Source organism: Grus americana, chromosome 11, assembly GCF_028858705.1.
Source record: "Grus americana isolate bGruAme1 chromosome 11, bGruAme1.mat, whole genome shotgun sequence".
In the NCBI taxonomy this organism is placed as follows: Eukaryota; Metazoa; Chordata; class Aves; order Gruiformes; family Gruidae; genus Grus; species Grus americana.
In genome coordinates, this window is record NC_072862.1 from 6,387,812 (window position 1) to 6,405,188 (window position 17,377).

The window sequence follows — 17,377 nt, forward strand, 5'->3', positions numbered from 1 at the left end:
TCCATCAACTCACACCAGAAAGGGCATGCTTAAAATGTCTGATCTGTAGTATTTGATTCCAAGGGTTAAATCCTGCTTTCAGTCACACCTCAGGAAACCTGAAGGAGGGTCCCTGTCTTCATTATGATACTACAGAGTGACACCAGAGCTGGGGTCTCCATTGATACTTCGATCAGATTCCTGTGTTTGCATTTAGAGCAACAGAGGGATGGTATTGCAAGATGAGCAGATGATGACTTCCTCTTTAGTGGTAACTGGTGCATGAAGTGTAAGCTCTGTATTTCTCATTGCAAAAGCAAGAAAACTAAGGTTAAATTCAGCTCTCTCCTCAAGAAAATGACGTTCAGTTACCTGGGGAAGACTTGGGTGACTAAAATCTGAAATGGTAGGTTGATTTCAAAGCCTACTGGACAGTTTCCTTAGGCTAATATTGGATCAACAGCAATAATAACATTTATGCTGGTTTCACAGTGACTCAATGCCATTAGCTGCAGTAGCATTATGTGGTTCAGCTGGGTGCAAGAGGTGAATTAGGTCCATGCTTATTAGCTGAAGTGTAGCTGCTCTGAATTAGCCTGGGAGTGCTCCATAAGAGGATGCTTGTAGGGTAGGCAAGGACCAGTGATGTCTTTATCTTCTGGGCTTGATTCATGCTTTCAGAAGACTCCTTCATACTGCTGCAAAAGAGCCTCAGTGTGTTTCTTCCTGTACTGGTTCATTTGCATTCAGGGTGGCAACATATTGGGCTCAAAACAGAGTACCTTCTTAACACAAGGAAAGGTACCTTTTTGCCAAGTCAGTCCTTAATATGTGGCTTATTTAAATTTTTTTTTTCCTTAAATCCGTAGACATGGTGTGTTATTTTTTAGCAATATTTGTGTAGCTTTTTTAAGTGTTTGTAGGCTGGACTAAAGTCTACAAGGACAGCTGAAGGTGCTGTTTTTTTCACCAATGTATTTTTTTTCTAAAGCGTAAAATGATGTTTGCTAAAATGTATTTACATACAACAGGCTTTTGGTGTCTTAATTTTTGATATTAATAAGTGCATTTGTAATTTGTTTGAGCTTTATCAACATTCCCATTCATATACAATGGGAGAATGAAATTATTTCGTGATGTGTGAAAGGAAAAATTATGCAAGTACTTTTAAATGAGAAAATGTGGGATCTGTTTTGGTTTCATTTGTAGATGCTTATCAAATTTAAACCAGAAGTGCTTCACCTGGCTTTGACAGTAGAGCTGTCTAAGGCATGAGGTTTGTTTTTTAAACTATCAGTCTATTCAGGACTTGAATATTGGATTAGCTGAACAATCTCGGGTATTTTAAAAATATACAGATAAACAAATTATTTAAAAAATACTTGGAAGAATCAGAACTGGAATCTGCAGGGGAAAGAAGTTCTCAAAGGACTTTTTGGTACAAATAAGCATGCTTATGACAGGCTTGCCCAAATCCCAGTGCGCTGATTAACTGCAGACTAACGTCACTGCTATGAAAGCAGTATTTAGTTCAATTTATGCAAATCTATAAATTGCCTTTAATTAATTTGATGTATGCCTGCTTACAGCATTTGCTGAAAGTGTGGAACATATCTAAGGGTTCAAGTGCATAATGCCCATTTATGTATCACATGAGTAATAAATCATCATAACTGAGTTTAAGAAAATTATTAGATTACCTTTCTATATGATGAATGGCATAACATAAACCATTGAGGGATTTAATTGTAGATATTCACAGCAAAATTACTGAGGATTTGTGGTCTTATTTCTAACACTAACATGAATAAGACTAACAACATCTACCTTCTTTAAAACAAGTGTGTTGTGAAATGCAGTTTCTAATACCCTGGCAGAGCAGTCACTCCTCGCATGTTTGACTGAGGTGCTGGTTTCATGAGGGTTTAACCCTCAGCAAACTTATTGATCTCCAGGAAGGCTAACAGATGTTGTGTCCTTGGGAGATCCAGCCAATTCATGTGCATGGTTACATGGGAGTTGGTAGCTTTAGCAAATATGTCCTGAGAAGCGTTAAGTAAAAAAGACTTTTTTCTGTGATGTTTCCATGATTTTGAGGCAGGTACAGTTTAAAAACAGCAGCACAACTTATAAATGTGTAGATTTAAATTTGAGTGTGGATGGATCTTAATCCAAAAAAAGCCCCAAACCAACCTCTTGTCTCCGATTCATGGAAATGTATGGCACTGATAATGTGTTATTATAAATATGTGTTTGTGGGTAATACAATGTGTGATAGTCATTGCATTGCTTCTAATTATAGAACATGCTTAACAAAGAATTGATCCCAACCAAACCACAAATATGATTTTGTCTGTGTTGCCTTGTAGTAAGCCATATCAGTTATTCTTCAGCATCTTTTCAGCTTTTCCTTCCCCACATCATTTTTATGTTATTCCCTACTCACAATGTTCTTTCACTCACCTGCTTCCTTTTCTGCCTCCAGGATGAGATTCTGTGCCAAATCAATGCTTCTATCTGACTGGCTCTTTCTGGTCTATGTGTTAATGGTCTGCTGTAAATTGTTGTCCGCCTCTAGCCACCATCCCCGGGGGCACACAGGTAGGAGCTTTTAAACTCATTATGTGCTACTGAGACCAATTAATACCTCTCGCAGAATGTTAGAGCCCACTTTTTAGCAATGGATAATTGATGAGGCTGTTGACAGCATGTTATAATCAGTGCAATGGGTTAAAAATACAACAGCAACAAGAAAAAATGAGTTATTGTAAATTTTCATGGTTTTTCTCTAGTGATTTTATGTACTGAAGCTCACCAGATAGTTGTTTTTGTTTTTTTTTTTTTTTGAGTGACTTCATGACATTACTTCAGGATTTGTTTGTGTCCTTTTGTTTTATCCTTATCCAAAGATACTCTGAAATGTATCATTATCTTCTCCCTCTTAATCCAGTTGTTATCAAGAGACTTTACAACAGTATCATTGGCTTTGGTGGGCAATAGATCAAAGCCCTCAGACTTATGTTAGCCAGTTCTTTCACTAACTAACACAAATACTGAACTGTGGTTTAGTCCAGCTCATAGTATGTTCTTTCTTTTCCTAACCTGTATAGTGAGGAAAACAGAAAGATACGGCATTTTAGAGGATGCACTATACTAGTAGGGTATATCTATCAGGCACAGTGTAGTATCTGATTGTAAATGACAGAAATACCTCAAAACAAGCTGGGTTGGTTTCATGAAAAGATGCCAGACTGGATCTTTAAAGCTACATCTTGGTGCTGGGATCATGCAGACACATCAGCTTGAAAGCAGGAAGAAATATAGATATGCTAATGCAAAGATATCGTTGCAAGTCCTAGAACTGCTTAGCTGAGTTAGCCTTGTGTCACCTTTGGTATCAGGAGAGAGAGAGAGGAAAGTTAACAAAATACCACCTGTGAGCTTTGCTTTTCAGGAGAGGTCAAAACCCTGGCTGCAACACCATGATGAGATGACTGCATTCTCAGTATGGCTTCGTGCTGACTTGGAGATTTCTGCAAGTGTTGCTATTTGTGATGTAGTCTCAATCTTAAATTAGGAGTAATGCCTTAAATCCACATGTAATGTTCTTAGCTCTGAGCCAGACTCTTGTGGATCTAGGTCTAATGTTAGCATTCACTTCAGCTCAGCGCTAGGAAGTGGCGATGCATTTGATAGAGGCTCCATCCTTCAGATGAGACGACCTATTGATCTCTTTCCTGGCTGCTTCTGGTGAATGTCTAGGTGGGAGCTGAAGGCTCCTCATGTGCTCGCCAAAATCTCTTCAGTCCTGGCAAGCAGGTCTGACTCTGATCTGCATATAGCTGCTGTGTCTGTCTACGTGCTCACAGCGCATCAGCAGTGTGTGTATCTAAGAGCTACACAAAACATCTTCTTGCCTTTCCCCATTGTCAGCTCTGCATTCCCTGGTGCTGTGGAGCGCTTGTATGTGTTTGCCATAAAACGTAGTCACAGATTATGGGGAATAACTGACATGTCTCAGTAAAAGCCCATAAAGTCATTCCAGTGAATACAGTGTTAGAGGATGATAGGTATTACTGTTTTGCAGGTAGCTGTTATGGAAACCAGTTGAATCACTTCACTGAGGAAGGGGGTCTATACACAATGACAAGTTAATTAGGCCCTCTTGACCTTTCCTGTAAACAACTGCTGCTTAGCAGAGCATTTCAGAGCTGACTATGCAGCAAAACCTGGAGAACAGCCTTCTGCAGCTTTTGTCATTTAGGGAAGAGTCTTGTAAAAAGAAATGTTATTCTTGTCTTTTAAAGATGCACTTTGCATGTGCACCTAAGAGAAATACCTGTAATAAGGCAGCAGTGATCCAGTGTTGTGGGCTTGTATGATGAATGCTCATTATGTGTTACATAAATTATGACGATCTTTTTAACATAACATTTCAGAATGCTTGAGTGCATACTTTTAATTGACACCAAGAATTCCTTCTCCTGTATCAAAGAGGTACTGTGAAACACAATCAAGCTGCTCGAGTGTTAAGCAGATTTGCATACCGTCCTTTCTCTGGTAGGTTAAAGAAAGGTTCTGCTCTTCATGAATAGCTTGGTCAGATTATAGAGCTCTTTTTCAAATAGACTCTTGAACCTGGAGCCTTCATGTACCTTTTTAGACTATGGTGTCATATTTTTGCAGAGTTTCTCTTATGTGTACACTGAAGTGACCCCCATCCCACTTTATGATTCCGTGAAGCAGATGAAACGGTCACCCCATTTTTTGATTCTCCAGCTCCCCGTGGCTGACGCATGGCACCATGGACCATTTAGAGGGATTGAGGGCTCTCTTCAAGGGGCCTGTGTTTCTGGGCCTCGTTTTATCTTTGCTGTTTGATACAACACCTAGAGCAACCTTCTATGATCAGATCTGTGACGGAATCTGATATGTGAGCAAGACAACATCTTGTTCATCAGGAAAGCAAATAATTTAGAGCTTTTAGTGTAGCCTGTTTTGTAGAAAGCAAATAATTAGCCTCATTTGCTTAATACAAATTAGCTTGTTCTTGGATGGCAATTGAGATAAAATTTTTGTAGTCAATAGGCAACATTAACATTTTTCAAAGTAAAATGTCCTGAAGCACATTAGAGGGATGAATTCAAGCTTTGAGTTTAGCCAAATCTTTGCCCTGAGTCCCTTAGGTCAAGCAGCTGTAACCTGACAGGTACGTACGGAGGTGGGAAATACATGCGGTTTGTGATGCATGGGGTGCCTTGCCTGGGATACTTTAGGAGGAGCTGCTTTTTAAGAACATGCAGTGTCTGCTCCTGAAAATCAGTGTTTCAAGCTACGTGCTTGACATCAGTAGTCACTTTTGGAAAAAATGCTTACTCATTAAAGCTAAGAAAGTTTTTTAACCAAGAGCAGACAATCAAATTTAAGATGAAAAGTGAGGATTGACTTTTTTCTTTTTTCTTTTCAAAATACTGCTATTTTTAAGGAGCCTAATCCGGAAAAATACAATTATTGACTTTGATCATGTTAGATGGTGCCTGAAAGAATGACATTCGACAACTGTCTCTGCAATATTCAGACAGGAACAGAGACTAGATCTTTAAGGACCCAATAACTATCCTGTTGCTGAAAAGTGGAAGAGAATGCCATTGAGCAATCCCTTTGACAAAAAGGGACTCTTCACTGTAATAAAGTGTAAGACAGAACTAGTTCTTTCTTTTGTTCTGAAAAATACTCACCACCATCAAATAACTGTTACTGGAGAAAGAGACTGTTCATTCTAGCATGCCAATCCTGCCATTGCTTTGAAGCAGTGTGGATCTTGAGCCCAGTTTGGAGGCCACAACCTGTTTTTCATTTGAACACTGTAATTGCTTTGACTGGCAGAGTTAACGAGGCGAAAGGTAGAGAAGAAATGTTCCTTCTCATTACCATTAGATCACTGAAGATGCTGCTTATGCAGATTATTTCAGCAGGCTCCCCGTACATCTATGTAGAGAAGACACTTCAGAATATTTGTCTGACTTTGTTGCTCTGAATTATCCTTCTGAAGAGTTTGTCTTTTGCACTGACAATAGCTGAGGGAAGCATAAGCACCAACCTGACTGTAGCAATTTAAAATTAGGCAGTATTTCAGGCTCCCAGAGTACCTAACTGATACTGATATAAATATCAAATCCATGCTGTGCTGAATGAAGCAACAGACACTTAGTACCAAAAAAGATTTGTTTTCACCTCACTGCTGTAAGTCAGGATTCAAAAATGATGAAGCATTGAAAAGGCACTTCCTCAAGTCACCTCACGTGGAGGCTGGACTTGTAGACCATTTAATTGATATAGCCAGCTGAGCAGTTTCTGTCATGAATTACCAGTGCAGCTTGGCTTTTTTGAGGCTGCTGTGTTTTATTTTTATGTGATCATGCTCACCTAAAATGCTTCCAGCCTACTTCTGCTTGCTGAAGGGTCTAGATTTTTGGTAAGTCCGTTATTATTAACATGCCTGGAATCCATATATTTAATAAACATCTGTAGCTTAAAGCGGGGCCAATTTTGTCTCTCAATTGTCTTACACAGTTCACATTTTCTCTTTTATTTGTGATTTCAAGTGAAGACTTCAGTGGTAACCCTAGTGGTTCGCTTGCTTACGGTACCTGCAGGATCGTAGGGATAAATCACTGTGTTCGAGGGCACTGGGCCAGCTTGGCCTTTTAGCCAAATGGAGGAATAAGCAGCAACTTCTTTTCATGGAGTTTATTCCTTGTTGCACTGCAGACAATTTAATTAACAGGATTGTCAGAGGTTAAATGGGAGAAGTCTTGTTAAAAAAAACAGTGGCAAACAAATCTGCATGATTGTAGAGACTGGGAAGTGGGTTCGGGGGGGAATTATCACCAGCCTGAGCTGTTGTAAACTCTATAACTTTGCTTAATGAAATCTAGCTGAAAATTTGTAATTTGCCCGGCATCTTAGATGTGATCCCCAGCAACCAGAATGCTGTCCTAGTTGGTTTTCAGAGGACTAGTGATTTCCATCACACGTGAAAGACAAGCTGCTTTTATACTCTCTGCAGAGCAGGGCCTGAACTGGAACCTGAGATAATTTTCTGGGATTCCACAAGTGTTCTCCTTTGTTTTCTTTTGATTGATGCTTGAACAGGGAGAGACAGATGTATGGAAAGGCTCAGCTTGTGTAGGAGCAATCTGAGTGAATAATGCAGCAGTGCACTTGACGCAGAAGACAAAGGCTCTCCTCGCTGCTGCTCCCTTTCTGCCCTTGCTATGCCTCACGGAAAGCAATCCGTTTCAGAATGTGCCTGTGTCTTTTTTTTTTTTTTTTTGGTCCTTCTTTGGTTGCTCTCTGAAGAAGTGCTGGTCTAACTTATCAGTGGAATGGTCATAGTCACTTGTTTGTCACAGAAACAGACCTCCTGTCATTTAGTAGTGGCAAGTATTGTATGTACATGGACCTGATGCAGAGAGCTGCCCTTGAAGGACAGCAAACCAGACCTGCTGAAGGCATTACAGAGGGTATGTGTTGAACTAGGTGTTTAATAATTCTTTTCTGTGTCCCAAACAGCAAGGAGAAGTCGGTACTCTGGAGAAGGGGAAGAATTTCCCCCCAACCTAGCGACCACTCTAACACACTGGGAAAGTACATGCTTCATTGGCCTCTATTAGGTAGTGAGAGAGGAATAGCAGCCTATGATAGGTAAAACCTTGATGAGTTGCCAGCGTGGGGTGCGTTATTAGTAAAGCAGTCATCAGGTGAAGAAGAAATGAACATCTGTTCAATCAGTTCAGCTGAAGGATGAATAAGGGATTCAGTGATGCTGTTGGACTGGACTTGGGGGCTGAGTGGCAGGTGGGCATGAATGATCCTGGGAATATTCCAGCAAAATGTTGCTCCTTTATGAACAAAATAGCAATTCACGTGCAGCGGTATGTATCAGACATTGTTTTGGTCTGCAGGACCCTCTGAGTCTGCTTTTCTTTTTTTTCTTTTTCCTGGTTTTTTTTTTTTTTTTTTAATTCTGAATGTGAAATGTCACTGTCAGCTGGAATTCAGACCTGTTAATACCTCTTGATCATGCTTTTGGTTTCAGGTGGTCTGGTAGCAGACTGGATTGTTCCACATCAATTGCAGGTTTTCACAGCTTTAAGGACTTTGTGGACAGAATCCTGTCCCCATTGGAGTCAGAGGAAAAATTCCTCCCTTGCACAGGCTCCTGGACTTCATCTACTTAAGCGAAGGCTGTGTGTCTGAAAAGTGCAGCTTTTTATTACAAATATTGCAGCTTTCAAGGAAAAAGGGAAAAACCAGGATTCTGTTTCTCCCCTTGTTTTTGGGTTGGAGCGTCATTCTTCTTAGCGGTGCTGTCGGGTTGCCAGGGGCATGGTTCCCAGTTCCACCAGAGGGCCCTGCAAGGCCGTCAATGGGGCTCCAGCGCACAGCCACCCACAGGCACTGCGCTTGCTTTCTCGTGATTTAAATCATAACTATGCATTTTACTAATTAAAGTTAGGAGTCTTTTTGTATTTCAATGGGTCAGACATGGTTAGTGCACAATAAGCTTTAGCCCTTTTGTTCTATTTAACTCCTTTTATGTCTTAATGTTTTATTCAGTGTGTTATTTATGTGTTTTATTATCCAGCTTCTAAATATAGGGTAGTTGCAATATACAGCCCTGGCTGTAATCTCTTCAAGTAAGAAGGTAGGGAAAGCAATTCAGTTGAGCAGTAGGTTCCCTTTAAGACAAAAAGCAGAAGAGTTCACTGCGCGAAGTTTGCTGGTATATTTATTTTTGAGAAGAAAAAAAAGGAAGAAACACTTTCTATTCCACCCCCCCAAAATAACAATGAGAACTTTTAACATATATGACAGATTTTGACAACGTCTTCGATTTGGATGCATAGCTATGTTAGCAGTAAGGAGCAATTCAGTGTTAATTTAGTCTTTTGCAGGGTGAAAACATAGCTTCTGATATCATTTTCCATGAATGTGCACTTTAACTGCATGGAATGACATTGTATATGAAAAGATTTGCATATCCGAAGGAGTCGGAGGAAAAAAAATTACAGACAAACCAGTGAATGTGCAGGTTTTGTGTATCATATTTCATTGTATTTCAAAAGGCCGGTGGTGGGGGCAGGGGGAGTTCTGTATCAAAAAGGTGATGGAATCTCATTTAACACACAAATGGCCAAGTCCAGTGTATCAATCTGTAGAGCAGGAGGCTGAAACCAAGCTCTTTCCCACAATATCAAAGTGACCTTATTTTAAAGCTGTCCTGGTCTTGGCTGGGATAGTTAAATTTCTTCCTAGCAGCTGATATAGTGCTGTGTTTTGGATTTAGGATGAGAATAATGTTGCTATCACACTAATATTTTAGTTGTTACCAAACGGTCAAGGACTTCTCAGCTTCTTATATTGCACTGCCAAGAAGAAGGCAGGGGGCAACCAAGGAACTGAGAGGGGACGTGGCCAGGACAGCTGACCCAAACTGGCCAAAAGGATATTCCATACCATTTGACATCATGCTCCGTATATGACTAGGGGGTTGGCTGGGAGGTGGCATGGCTCAGGAACTAGCTGAGCATCAGCTCTGGGTGGTGAGCAATTGTGCTGTGCATCACTTGTTTTATATATTCTATTATTAGTAATTACTATTATCTTCCTTGTCTGTCCTATTACACTGTCTTTATCTTGACCCACAATTTTTACCTTTGCCTTTTCAATTCTCTCTCCCATCCCACTGTGGAGGGGGAGGTGAACAAATGGCGGTGTGATTGTTTTAGCTCCCTGCCAGGTTAAAACACAAAAAAAGCCATTGGGGAAAGCTTGTGAAAATACTGTCTTTATTTTACATTGACAGTATCATTTTTTTATATAGCTGCAATCTGCAATAAATGATAATGTTGATATTCCATTGACCAAAATTCTAACCAAGAAAGCTTTCTTTTCTCTATGTCTTTTTTAAGTTCTAAGTTTGGGAAAAGTAGATTATATTATAAAAAGTTATTATATTGCAAATGGGTATGCTTGTGCTAATGTGGGGAGAAAGAAATGGTTGGATAAATGAAAATCCACAAATAGGATAGAAAGCGTCTTGTCCTCAGTGTTCATTTGGGTGCAACAAAAAATTGCAACATTCTACTCGGGAGCCCTGCTCTGGGTTTACATGGAGGCCAACATGCGGAGTCCTTGAGAGGATGGATGCATGAGTGCTGAAGGCAATAGATTGAAATGTAAAGGACTTACATTGAATTCCTTGCTCTGAAATTATTAAAAGACCTGCCTAAGATGAAGTCCTGACCCCACTGAAGGGGGAGTTTGTGATTCTTCTGTGATTAAGTTTCCAGCCTGCTCCAGATAGGTCATATGGTTTTTGGTCCCAGCAGAAAAGTTAGACTTCATAGTTATGATTTTATTAACGCTTAAGCCAGTCATTCTTACAGAATTCATCATTCAGTGTTTTGCAAATCACTGCCATTTTAAGGGATGGAAATTGCTTTAGGGCCTGTTCTGCTATTGATCGACGTGTCTGTGCTTACTGCAGGGGCTGCATTGTCACAGCCTTGCAATTACATTAATTGTAATAGCAGCACAGAGCCTGTCCCAAACTTAAAGTCTGATTTTAATGTAATTATAAGGCCTTGTGCTACCGGAGAGTTTCATCCCAAATGAGTGACTGCACGGGCTTGAATAAGAGTCTGTGGAAATGGATAGCAGTTTCTGTTGATTTGGTGATTTAGACTTAGTGTTTGTTTTTTGTCTGTGCTGCCAGGTGAAGGGTTGTTCAGAAGCAGGCTGGGACATGCTGACCCTTCATGCTGGCTTCCATTTGCCCATGATTTTTGTCTGTAGGTGGGTACAAAATATTCACTCTGTATTTAAGAGCAGTAAACTAGTTGTCATACTTGGCTGTAGCATTAAACATACCCCACCTGTGCCCAGTCCACTCAGACTGCATGAAGAAGTGCTCAGCTCTGCTCTCATACGAAGCATGGGATTTTTCCCTGCCAGAGAGCTGCTCCACAATGTTAGTTTTGAAAATTTACAGTGTCGATGTGTCTGGTTTCAAGGACATGTTTGAGCAAGCATTTCTTCTTGGAAACCAGAAAATGTTTAATTAATAATGGAAGAACCTGGAGATAGAACTTTTTTTTTTTACTAATGTTTAAGTGTTTTGTTGGTGGAGCACCTCCAGATTGCTGCCAATAGCCCTTCGGTGCAGCTGTCTGTTTTTCAGTGTTTGGCAGCATTCTTGCATTCCTTCAGGAGAGTGACAACTGGTAGAGGACAATGGATTCTAAATCAGGAGATTAAAGATGTCGTGTAGGGTTCAGCAGGGTAATCTCTCCTCATCAGACTGGAGATGCAATCCATCAGCACAGGAGTGGAGGCTACACCTGACATTCATTATCTTCCAGGGTAGCAATCTTTAATGATACCCTGCAAATGACAGAAGTTATGAGTGGAAAATTATAGGATCAACAGTTCTATTGCTTAGTGTTTGACCTGCCTTTATTTATTTATTTTCTCTTTATTTCCACTTTTGTTTCCCTGATGGACATCATCCTTGTGCCTTGCAGTCCAGCAATGGTCACTATTCTTTTAATTTGTTGTTTTAAGAAATAATGACCAGATAAGTGTGAAGCAGGGTTTCTATTAGCATTGTTTACTGCTTGCATCTTCCTGATTTCAGTTCTTCCATTAGTTTTACACCTGTGCTTCCTTGTAGTAGCATCCTAAGATGCAGTGAATATTTTGGAATAAACAGATTTCTTTTACTGTCTTTTTTTCCGAGACAAATTGCTACAAATTAGCTTGGTGTTACACTCCTGGGGTGGAATGGCAGGATCTGTGTGTAACAGATGATGATCGTGTTACCAGGTGTTTGTAGTGTGTTGCATGTAGCTGATTTTAGTTTCACGTTGGCTGTTGATGCCTGGTAGCAAAAATGAAATTATAAGCAATTGTGCAGCAAAAATTTAAATGTATCAAGATAGCCTTTCCTATGCATCTTGGATGAAAAAGCTTAGAGTATCTCTTGTGATCAGTATATCCTTTCTTCTATAGCCCCCTTTTCCCTTGAGAGGTTTCCTTCTGCACAGCAGGAAATAGAAGTTGATAGCATGCTGAGCTTCCTCCTTCATGCTGCCTCTGGATTGTCACTGGACAGCACATGAGGAGGGTGTTCAAAGGCTCTAAGGGGGCATTAGCGTACCTGGTTAGAGCACAAATGTCTTTCAGCAACAAACAGTGCAAAAGAGGGGAGAAGAACAGCATGCAAGTCCCTCATTCATAGCTCTGACCTTGGTAAGGTACCTGATAGGATCCAGTCCTCTTCCTAGTCTGATGCACAGCACGTGAAAGACAAAATCTCTTGAAAAAGAGCATGGAAATATCTGTTTCCTTATAAATACATATTTACAGCTTTTTTTATACTATCCTACATGCCATACAATTTGAAAGTATCAAAACTTTCTGACATGTTCCCTCCACCTGTCTCAATGACGTCATTTGCACAGTCTGGTGATATAATAAAAAGTATATTGAGGCACTGGAAGTCATGGAACCAGATTATTGCATTTCATGAATAAGCAATAACTGTGCAAACACTCTGCACCCCCCTCCTTTTTTTTTTTTTTTTTCTTTTTAAATGAGGCACAATAAATAACTGGTCACCCAAAGGAATGGTGCCTGTCCTTTTCTGACTTACCATTTTGAGGAGATGCTCTTTTCAGAGGAGATCAAACAGAAAGATCTTAGACTGTATATTGTCACTGATGATTGTTGCTACTCCTAAGTATTCTTAGATTGTCTTTAGAAAATATAATTTACTGAAAGTATGAAAATCAAGTCAGAGTATAATTTGAAAAATGTGCAAATTATGTCAGTTGGCATAAATCACTCTAACAATATGAGTGTCTCGCCCAAATAGTGGATATGCTAATGATTTCTGTCTATTGAGTCCTTTCAGCAGATGCTGGTATTCCTCCAACTGCAAAAAACCCCACACCAAAACAAAAAAAACCCCAAACAAAATCAACTGAAATTCCTCATCTAAAACAGTTAGAATGTAGAAAGAGGTCCCCATTATTCTCTAGGTGCACTCTGAAGTTAGCACTGTTAAGTCACCGAGGTATTAAAATGTAACTAATATTTTTATTTTCAGTGTTTCTAAATGCATCTTGCTTAAAAGGAAGCCTAATCGCACTGGAAGTTGCCTTTTAGGACTGACGCTTGATTGTGTGTCCAAATGAGTTGTCTGGTTTTGGGAGTGCCCACTCATAATAAAGTTTAATAATTTACTTGCACTGAGTTAATTTTTCAGATTTTGTTCTACTTCCAAGGTTTCAGAAGTGGGGAAGGAACAACACAGTGGATTTTACTATGAGACCTATGCTCAATTTTTTTGTTGTTGTTTGAACTACATAGGAAAAAGCACTAGTTTGCCATTTCATTTGGAAATACTGTGGCAGATGTGATATTTTTCTCCCCCCTCCCAGCATTTTTACTGGAAATACAAAAAACCCACAACTTTGTGTCAACATTCTTTAGAAATGGAATAAAATTGCTGCCCTCAGCAAAATGCAATTTACTGCAAGGGAAGACACAGTCCCCAAACAAGGAGCCAAGATAATTAGTCTACAACTGACAAATAAGTCTGCTATGCTAATATAAAGAAACATCCTTTTATCAGACTGTATCACATGGTAGTTTGTGCCAAGCTAGAGAAAAAAGAGAGTTTACTCTGAAAACATGTCCTCTTCAGGGGGAACAAATCTAATCCAACAGTGACTATGGAGAGCATTTTCCTGACCCTTCCCCAGTATCAAGGGATTTGGATTAACTGAATTCTGGATCAGAACCAAGCCCTGAGTAGTTTTTCTGGTGTGTGGATTTTTTTTTTTTTAATCATTTTCAGTTTTCTTTCAGCTGTAGCAAGAACTGCATGAAAACAGCATTAAAAAGAACTATGGCTGCAGCATGACCAGTTTACCAGAGGGATAAAGGTGATCCATCAGTCTCTCTGCCTCTCAACAAAAGAGAAGGTCTTTGCCCCAAGTGCTTCAGTCTAAATAAACAGTGATATGCTGGAGTAACTCTACTCTGGCAGCCAGACTTACTGAAATCAAAGCAGTATAAGGTGTTTGTCAGTAGAACATGAAGTGCTTTACAAATTAAGTGTGATTATTCTCATTTAACAGATGGGGGGCTGAAACACACATGTGTGCATGGTGAATGCTTCCAGGTCTTGGGAGCAAATTGGACTCAGTTGCAGAACAGTGCCAGAGGTTATATTTAGATTGCCTTGCCTGGGACTTGGCGGCTGGACTACTATTTATGCAAACACCACAGAGCAGTCCTTAAATACCATCATTGCACAGTGCTGGCCAGCTACAGCGAAGTTATATGCCTATCAAAGCTGATAAGTGACCAGTAAGCTCCTTCCCAAACTTATTTCCAATATTTCCTAGACCAGAGTCCATTAGCTGAGTTGGTCAAAAGGCCATGCAAAGAAATGGCATTTTAAAATTATTATTATTAACATTTTGTGTTGAATGCTAAATACTTTATTCTTGCAGTTACTAAGTTTTTCTCACTGTATTTTTTTTTTTATGGAGTATGACATGGGCTTTCAGTCTGAGATCTATTAAATAATAAACAGTATTAGCAAGGTCGTTCCTTGACCAAGGAAAAACTGCATGTTGTGAAATGATAAATTCAGTCAGGGGACGAGCAATGGAAAGACGTCTGTTCTGTGGCAGCCTCAGCAGATGGTTGTAATGAGACAATGGATATTGCTAACTGCCACTGCTCTCATATTAGCATGTTCACTAAGAACTGGTTTGTCACTTGCCTGTGGGGATGGGGGAGAGAAGTGGGGTCCTTCTGTCTCAGGTGAGGTGATAACACAGTCATTGCATACCAAGAGGCTGTTTCTCATTTCATGCAGAAGCCAGTGGGAAGCACAGGTAACATTAAGGTAACTAGAGCTGAGAGGCAGTGTGTACTGACCTCTGGCAGAGAAGGAGGTGTGACCACCCCTTCAGTAATGACCTAAGGCTCCTTGCTAAGTCACAAACAATGCTAGCTGACTGAGGAGGAGGAGTAGGGGGAGGAAGCATAGTTGTTCCTTGCTCAGATCCCCTGTGAGAGATGCAGTGACTGTGACGCTTAGGTGACAAAACTGTCTCTCCATTCACTACAAAGAAAGCCAGAATGCCAGGGCCTCTCTTATGCTTTGGTCCTGCAGCAGCTGTGAAGGCTTGGGTAGCACCCATCTTAGGAGGTACCAACAGCACTCTGTCACTGCCACATTGATATGACTGGTTGATAGCATCACTCGTCAGGGCATGCAGACCTCCGAGCTTCTCCAGGGACAAGGGCAGTATCATTCTGCATGACTCTTTGGCCAACCTCAGTGGTAAAAACCTTAAAAATACAGTCAAGTCCTAAGACAGAACCAAGATGTGTAGCATTCTGGTTCCCACAAAACAATAAGCCGTTTTCAGTGAGACACCATTAGAGTGACTGCTTAATTGAAGAATGACATTGCAGGCTTAAATGAAGGCAAAGGTTCTTATGATCTACACTGGAGATACCATGCAGGGTGAGAAGCATGAAAGGAAGATGCTGATCACTGGAGTTGTCTGGGTGCTGGGGTGTGTTTAGAGGCCGGTGTTTTAACAGATGAGTTAAACAAGCATGTGAGTATGTATTTCAGATCTTAATTCCATTTTGTGTTAATGGAGTTCTTAAATACCCCTGTATTTCCATTTCCTCTTTACCTTTTTTCTGTATCTGTTTGAAAACCAATAAGTAGTATTTTTTTTAAATTATTGAGCTTATAACATTCCGTAAATAAAGCATTAAGCAAAGAATTGATGAATATAAAAAGAAGATAGTATGAAATACACAAGGATAAACACTGTGCTTCAATAAGAGTGTGTATAAAGAACAACATCCAATTGCAAAGTGCTCTCTGGGGCAATGAGAGCTACTTGTTATTTTTTGCATAAATCTGATGACTTAAGCTATCTGCTCTGTGAACGGAAGATAATGTCAGGCTGATTGATAGAGTGAACAGGACATGACAGTCTTCAGGGAAGAAGAAAGGCAGAAATCACTTTCAGTGGAGGCAGGATCTCATGATGTCATTGAGCATTTGATAAGCTAATTGAAATTCAAAAATCACATTTAAATTACTGAATGATGAAATGAGAGGGAGATAAATAGGTCTGCACTAATGACTACACACCCTCTTCACTAGAATCAGAGATTAAATTGTACATTTTCAGTTAGTTCTACTGTCCCGTATCCAAACAAGTGTTAAAGTTTAAAACGCGGTTGAGCAGTGACGTGGCAGAAATGTGTGAAGGCTGAGATTATTCTTCATGTTATGTGCTATGCAAGTCTTGTCTATGCATTGTTTGTATGGGTGTGCAAATTACCAGGGCTTTAATGCTACCGTTAATTTTTTTTAAAAGGTGAATGAACTTTTTGTGTTTTGGTGTAGAGGAAATCAAGGATATCTGTTTACTGACAAAATATAACAATCTTAAATTAATCCTTCTGAAATTAAGCACTGAGAGGGTCCTGGACTTGGTGTCTTGTTCAGAGAGAGCAGAGCTGAACAGATGGCAGAAAATAAGGGCAGATATGCTTGCAGATTGCCTGTAGAAAACTGACTTGGTGCCCGGTAGAATGTATAGTAAGTAATCACAGGGCAGCTCTAAGTTTTGCCTGTGGCTCCAGCAGGGTATTATCTATAGCACCCAGGACTTGCTGGAGAGCAGAGGGGTCCCGATTGTATCGCTGCTTTTCAGGAGGGTTAACTGTATGAGGTGGACAATGCGTGTCAGTCTTTCTAACTGCTATACAAATCCCGAGATAACCAAACAGTTAGGCTGATGTGGATAAGTTCTTAGTAGTCCAAACAGATGAAATGTGAATTATGATTGTTCCATGCTGCTGATGGTGTAGCTAAATGTCAGTGCTGGTAAATGGTGTTTATTGGTCCACAGTTCACCTACTTCCTCCCATACACCAAAAAGAAAGCATCATCCCCTTCTTTGTTGACTGCTACACCACTGCTGCTGTTTGGGAGAGCTCTGTATAGTGGGATTTGATGCTATGGATTAAATGATAATTTTATGTTGCTTGCAGTAATTTTACAGGAAATAATATGAAGGTATGAAAAATATGGACATTGAGAAACAAGAGTCAGTCTCAGCAGCATCTCACAGTCTCTCAAAGCAGAGTGCTGATTGTGCAGCTAGACTGCTGAGGAAAGCTTTGTCTTTTCCTCTCTCCTAGTCCCGAGTCAATCCACTTCTCCCTGCTTCCTTCCCGTTCTCCTTGGTTTGCTGGAGGAATTCTTGCCTATTGA

General features: G+C 40.1%; 1 protein-coding gene across 1 annotated transcript in view; it reads left to right on the forward strand.

Annotated features, from left to right (window-relative positions):
• The window catches only part of TAFA4 (TAFA chemokine like family member 4), a 75,455-nt gene that overhangs the window by 25,867 nt on the left and 32,211 nt on the right, over positions 1-17,377 (forward strand). Inside the window, exon 3 of the mRNA XM_054837807.1 lies at positions 2,465-2,580. Within this exon, the coding sequence (XP_054693782.1) occupies positions 2,465-2,580 (116 nt within the window). The remainder of the gene's footprint in view (positions 1-2,464; positions 2,581-17,377) is intronic.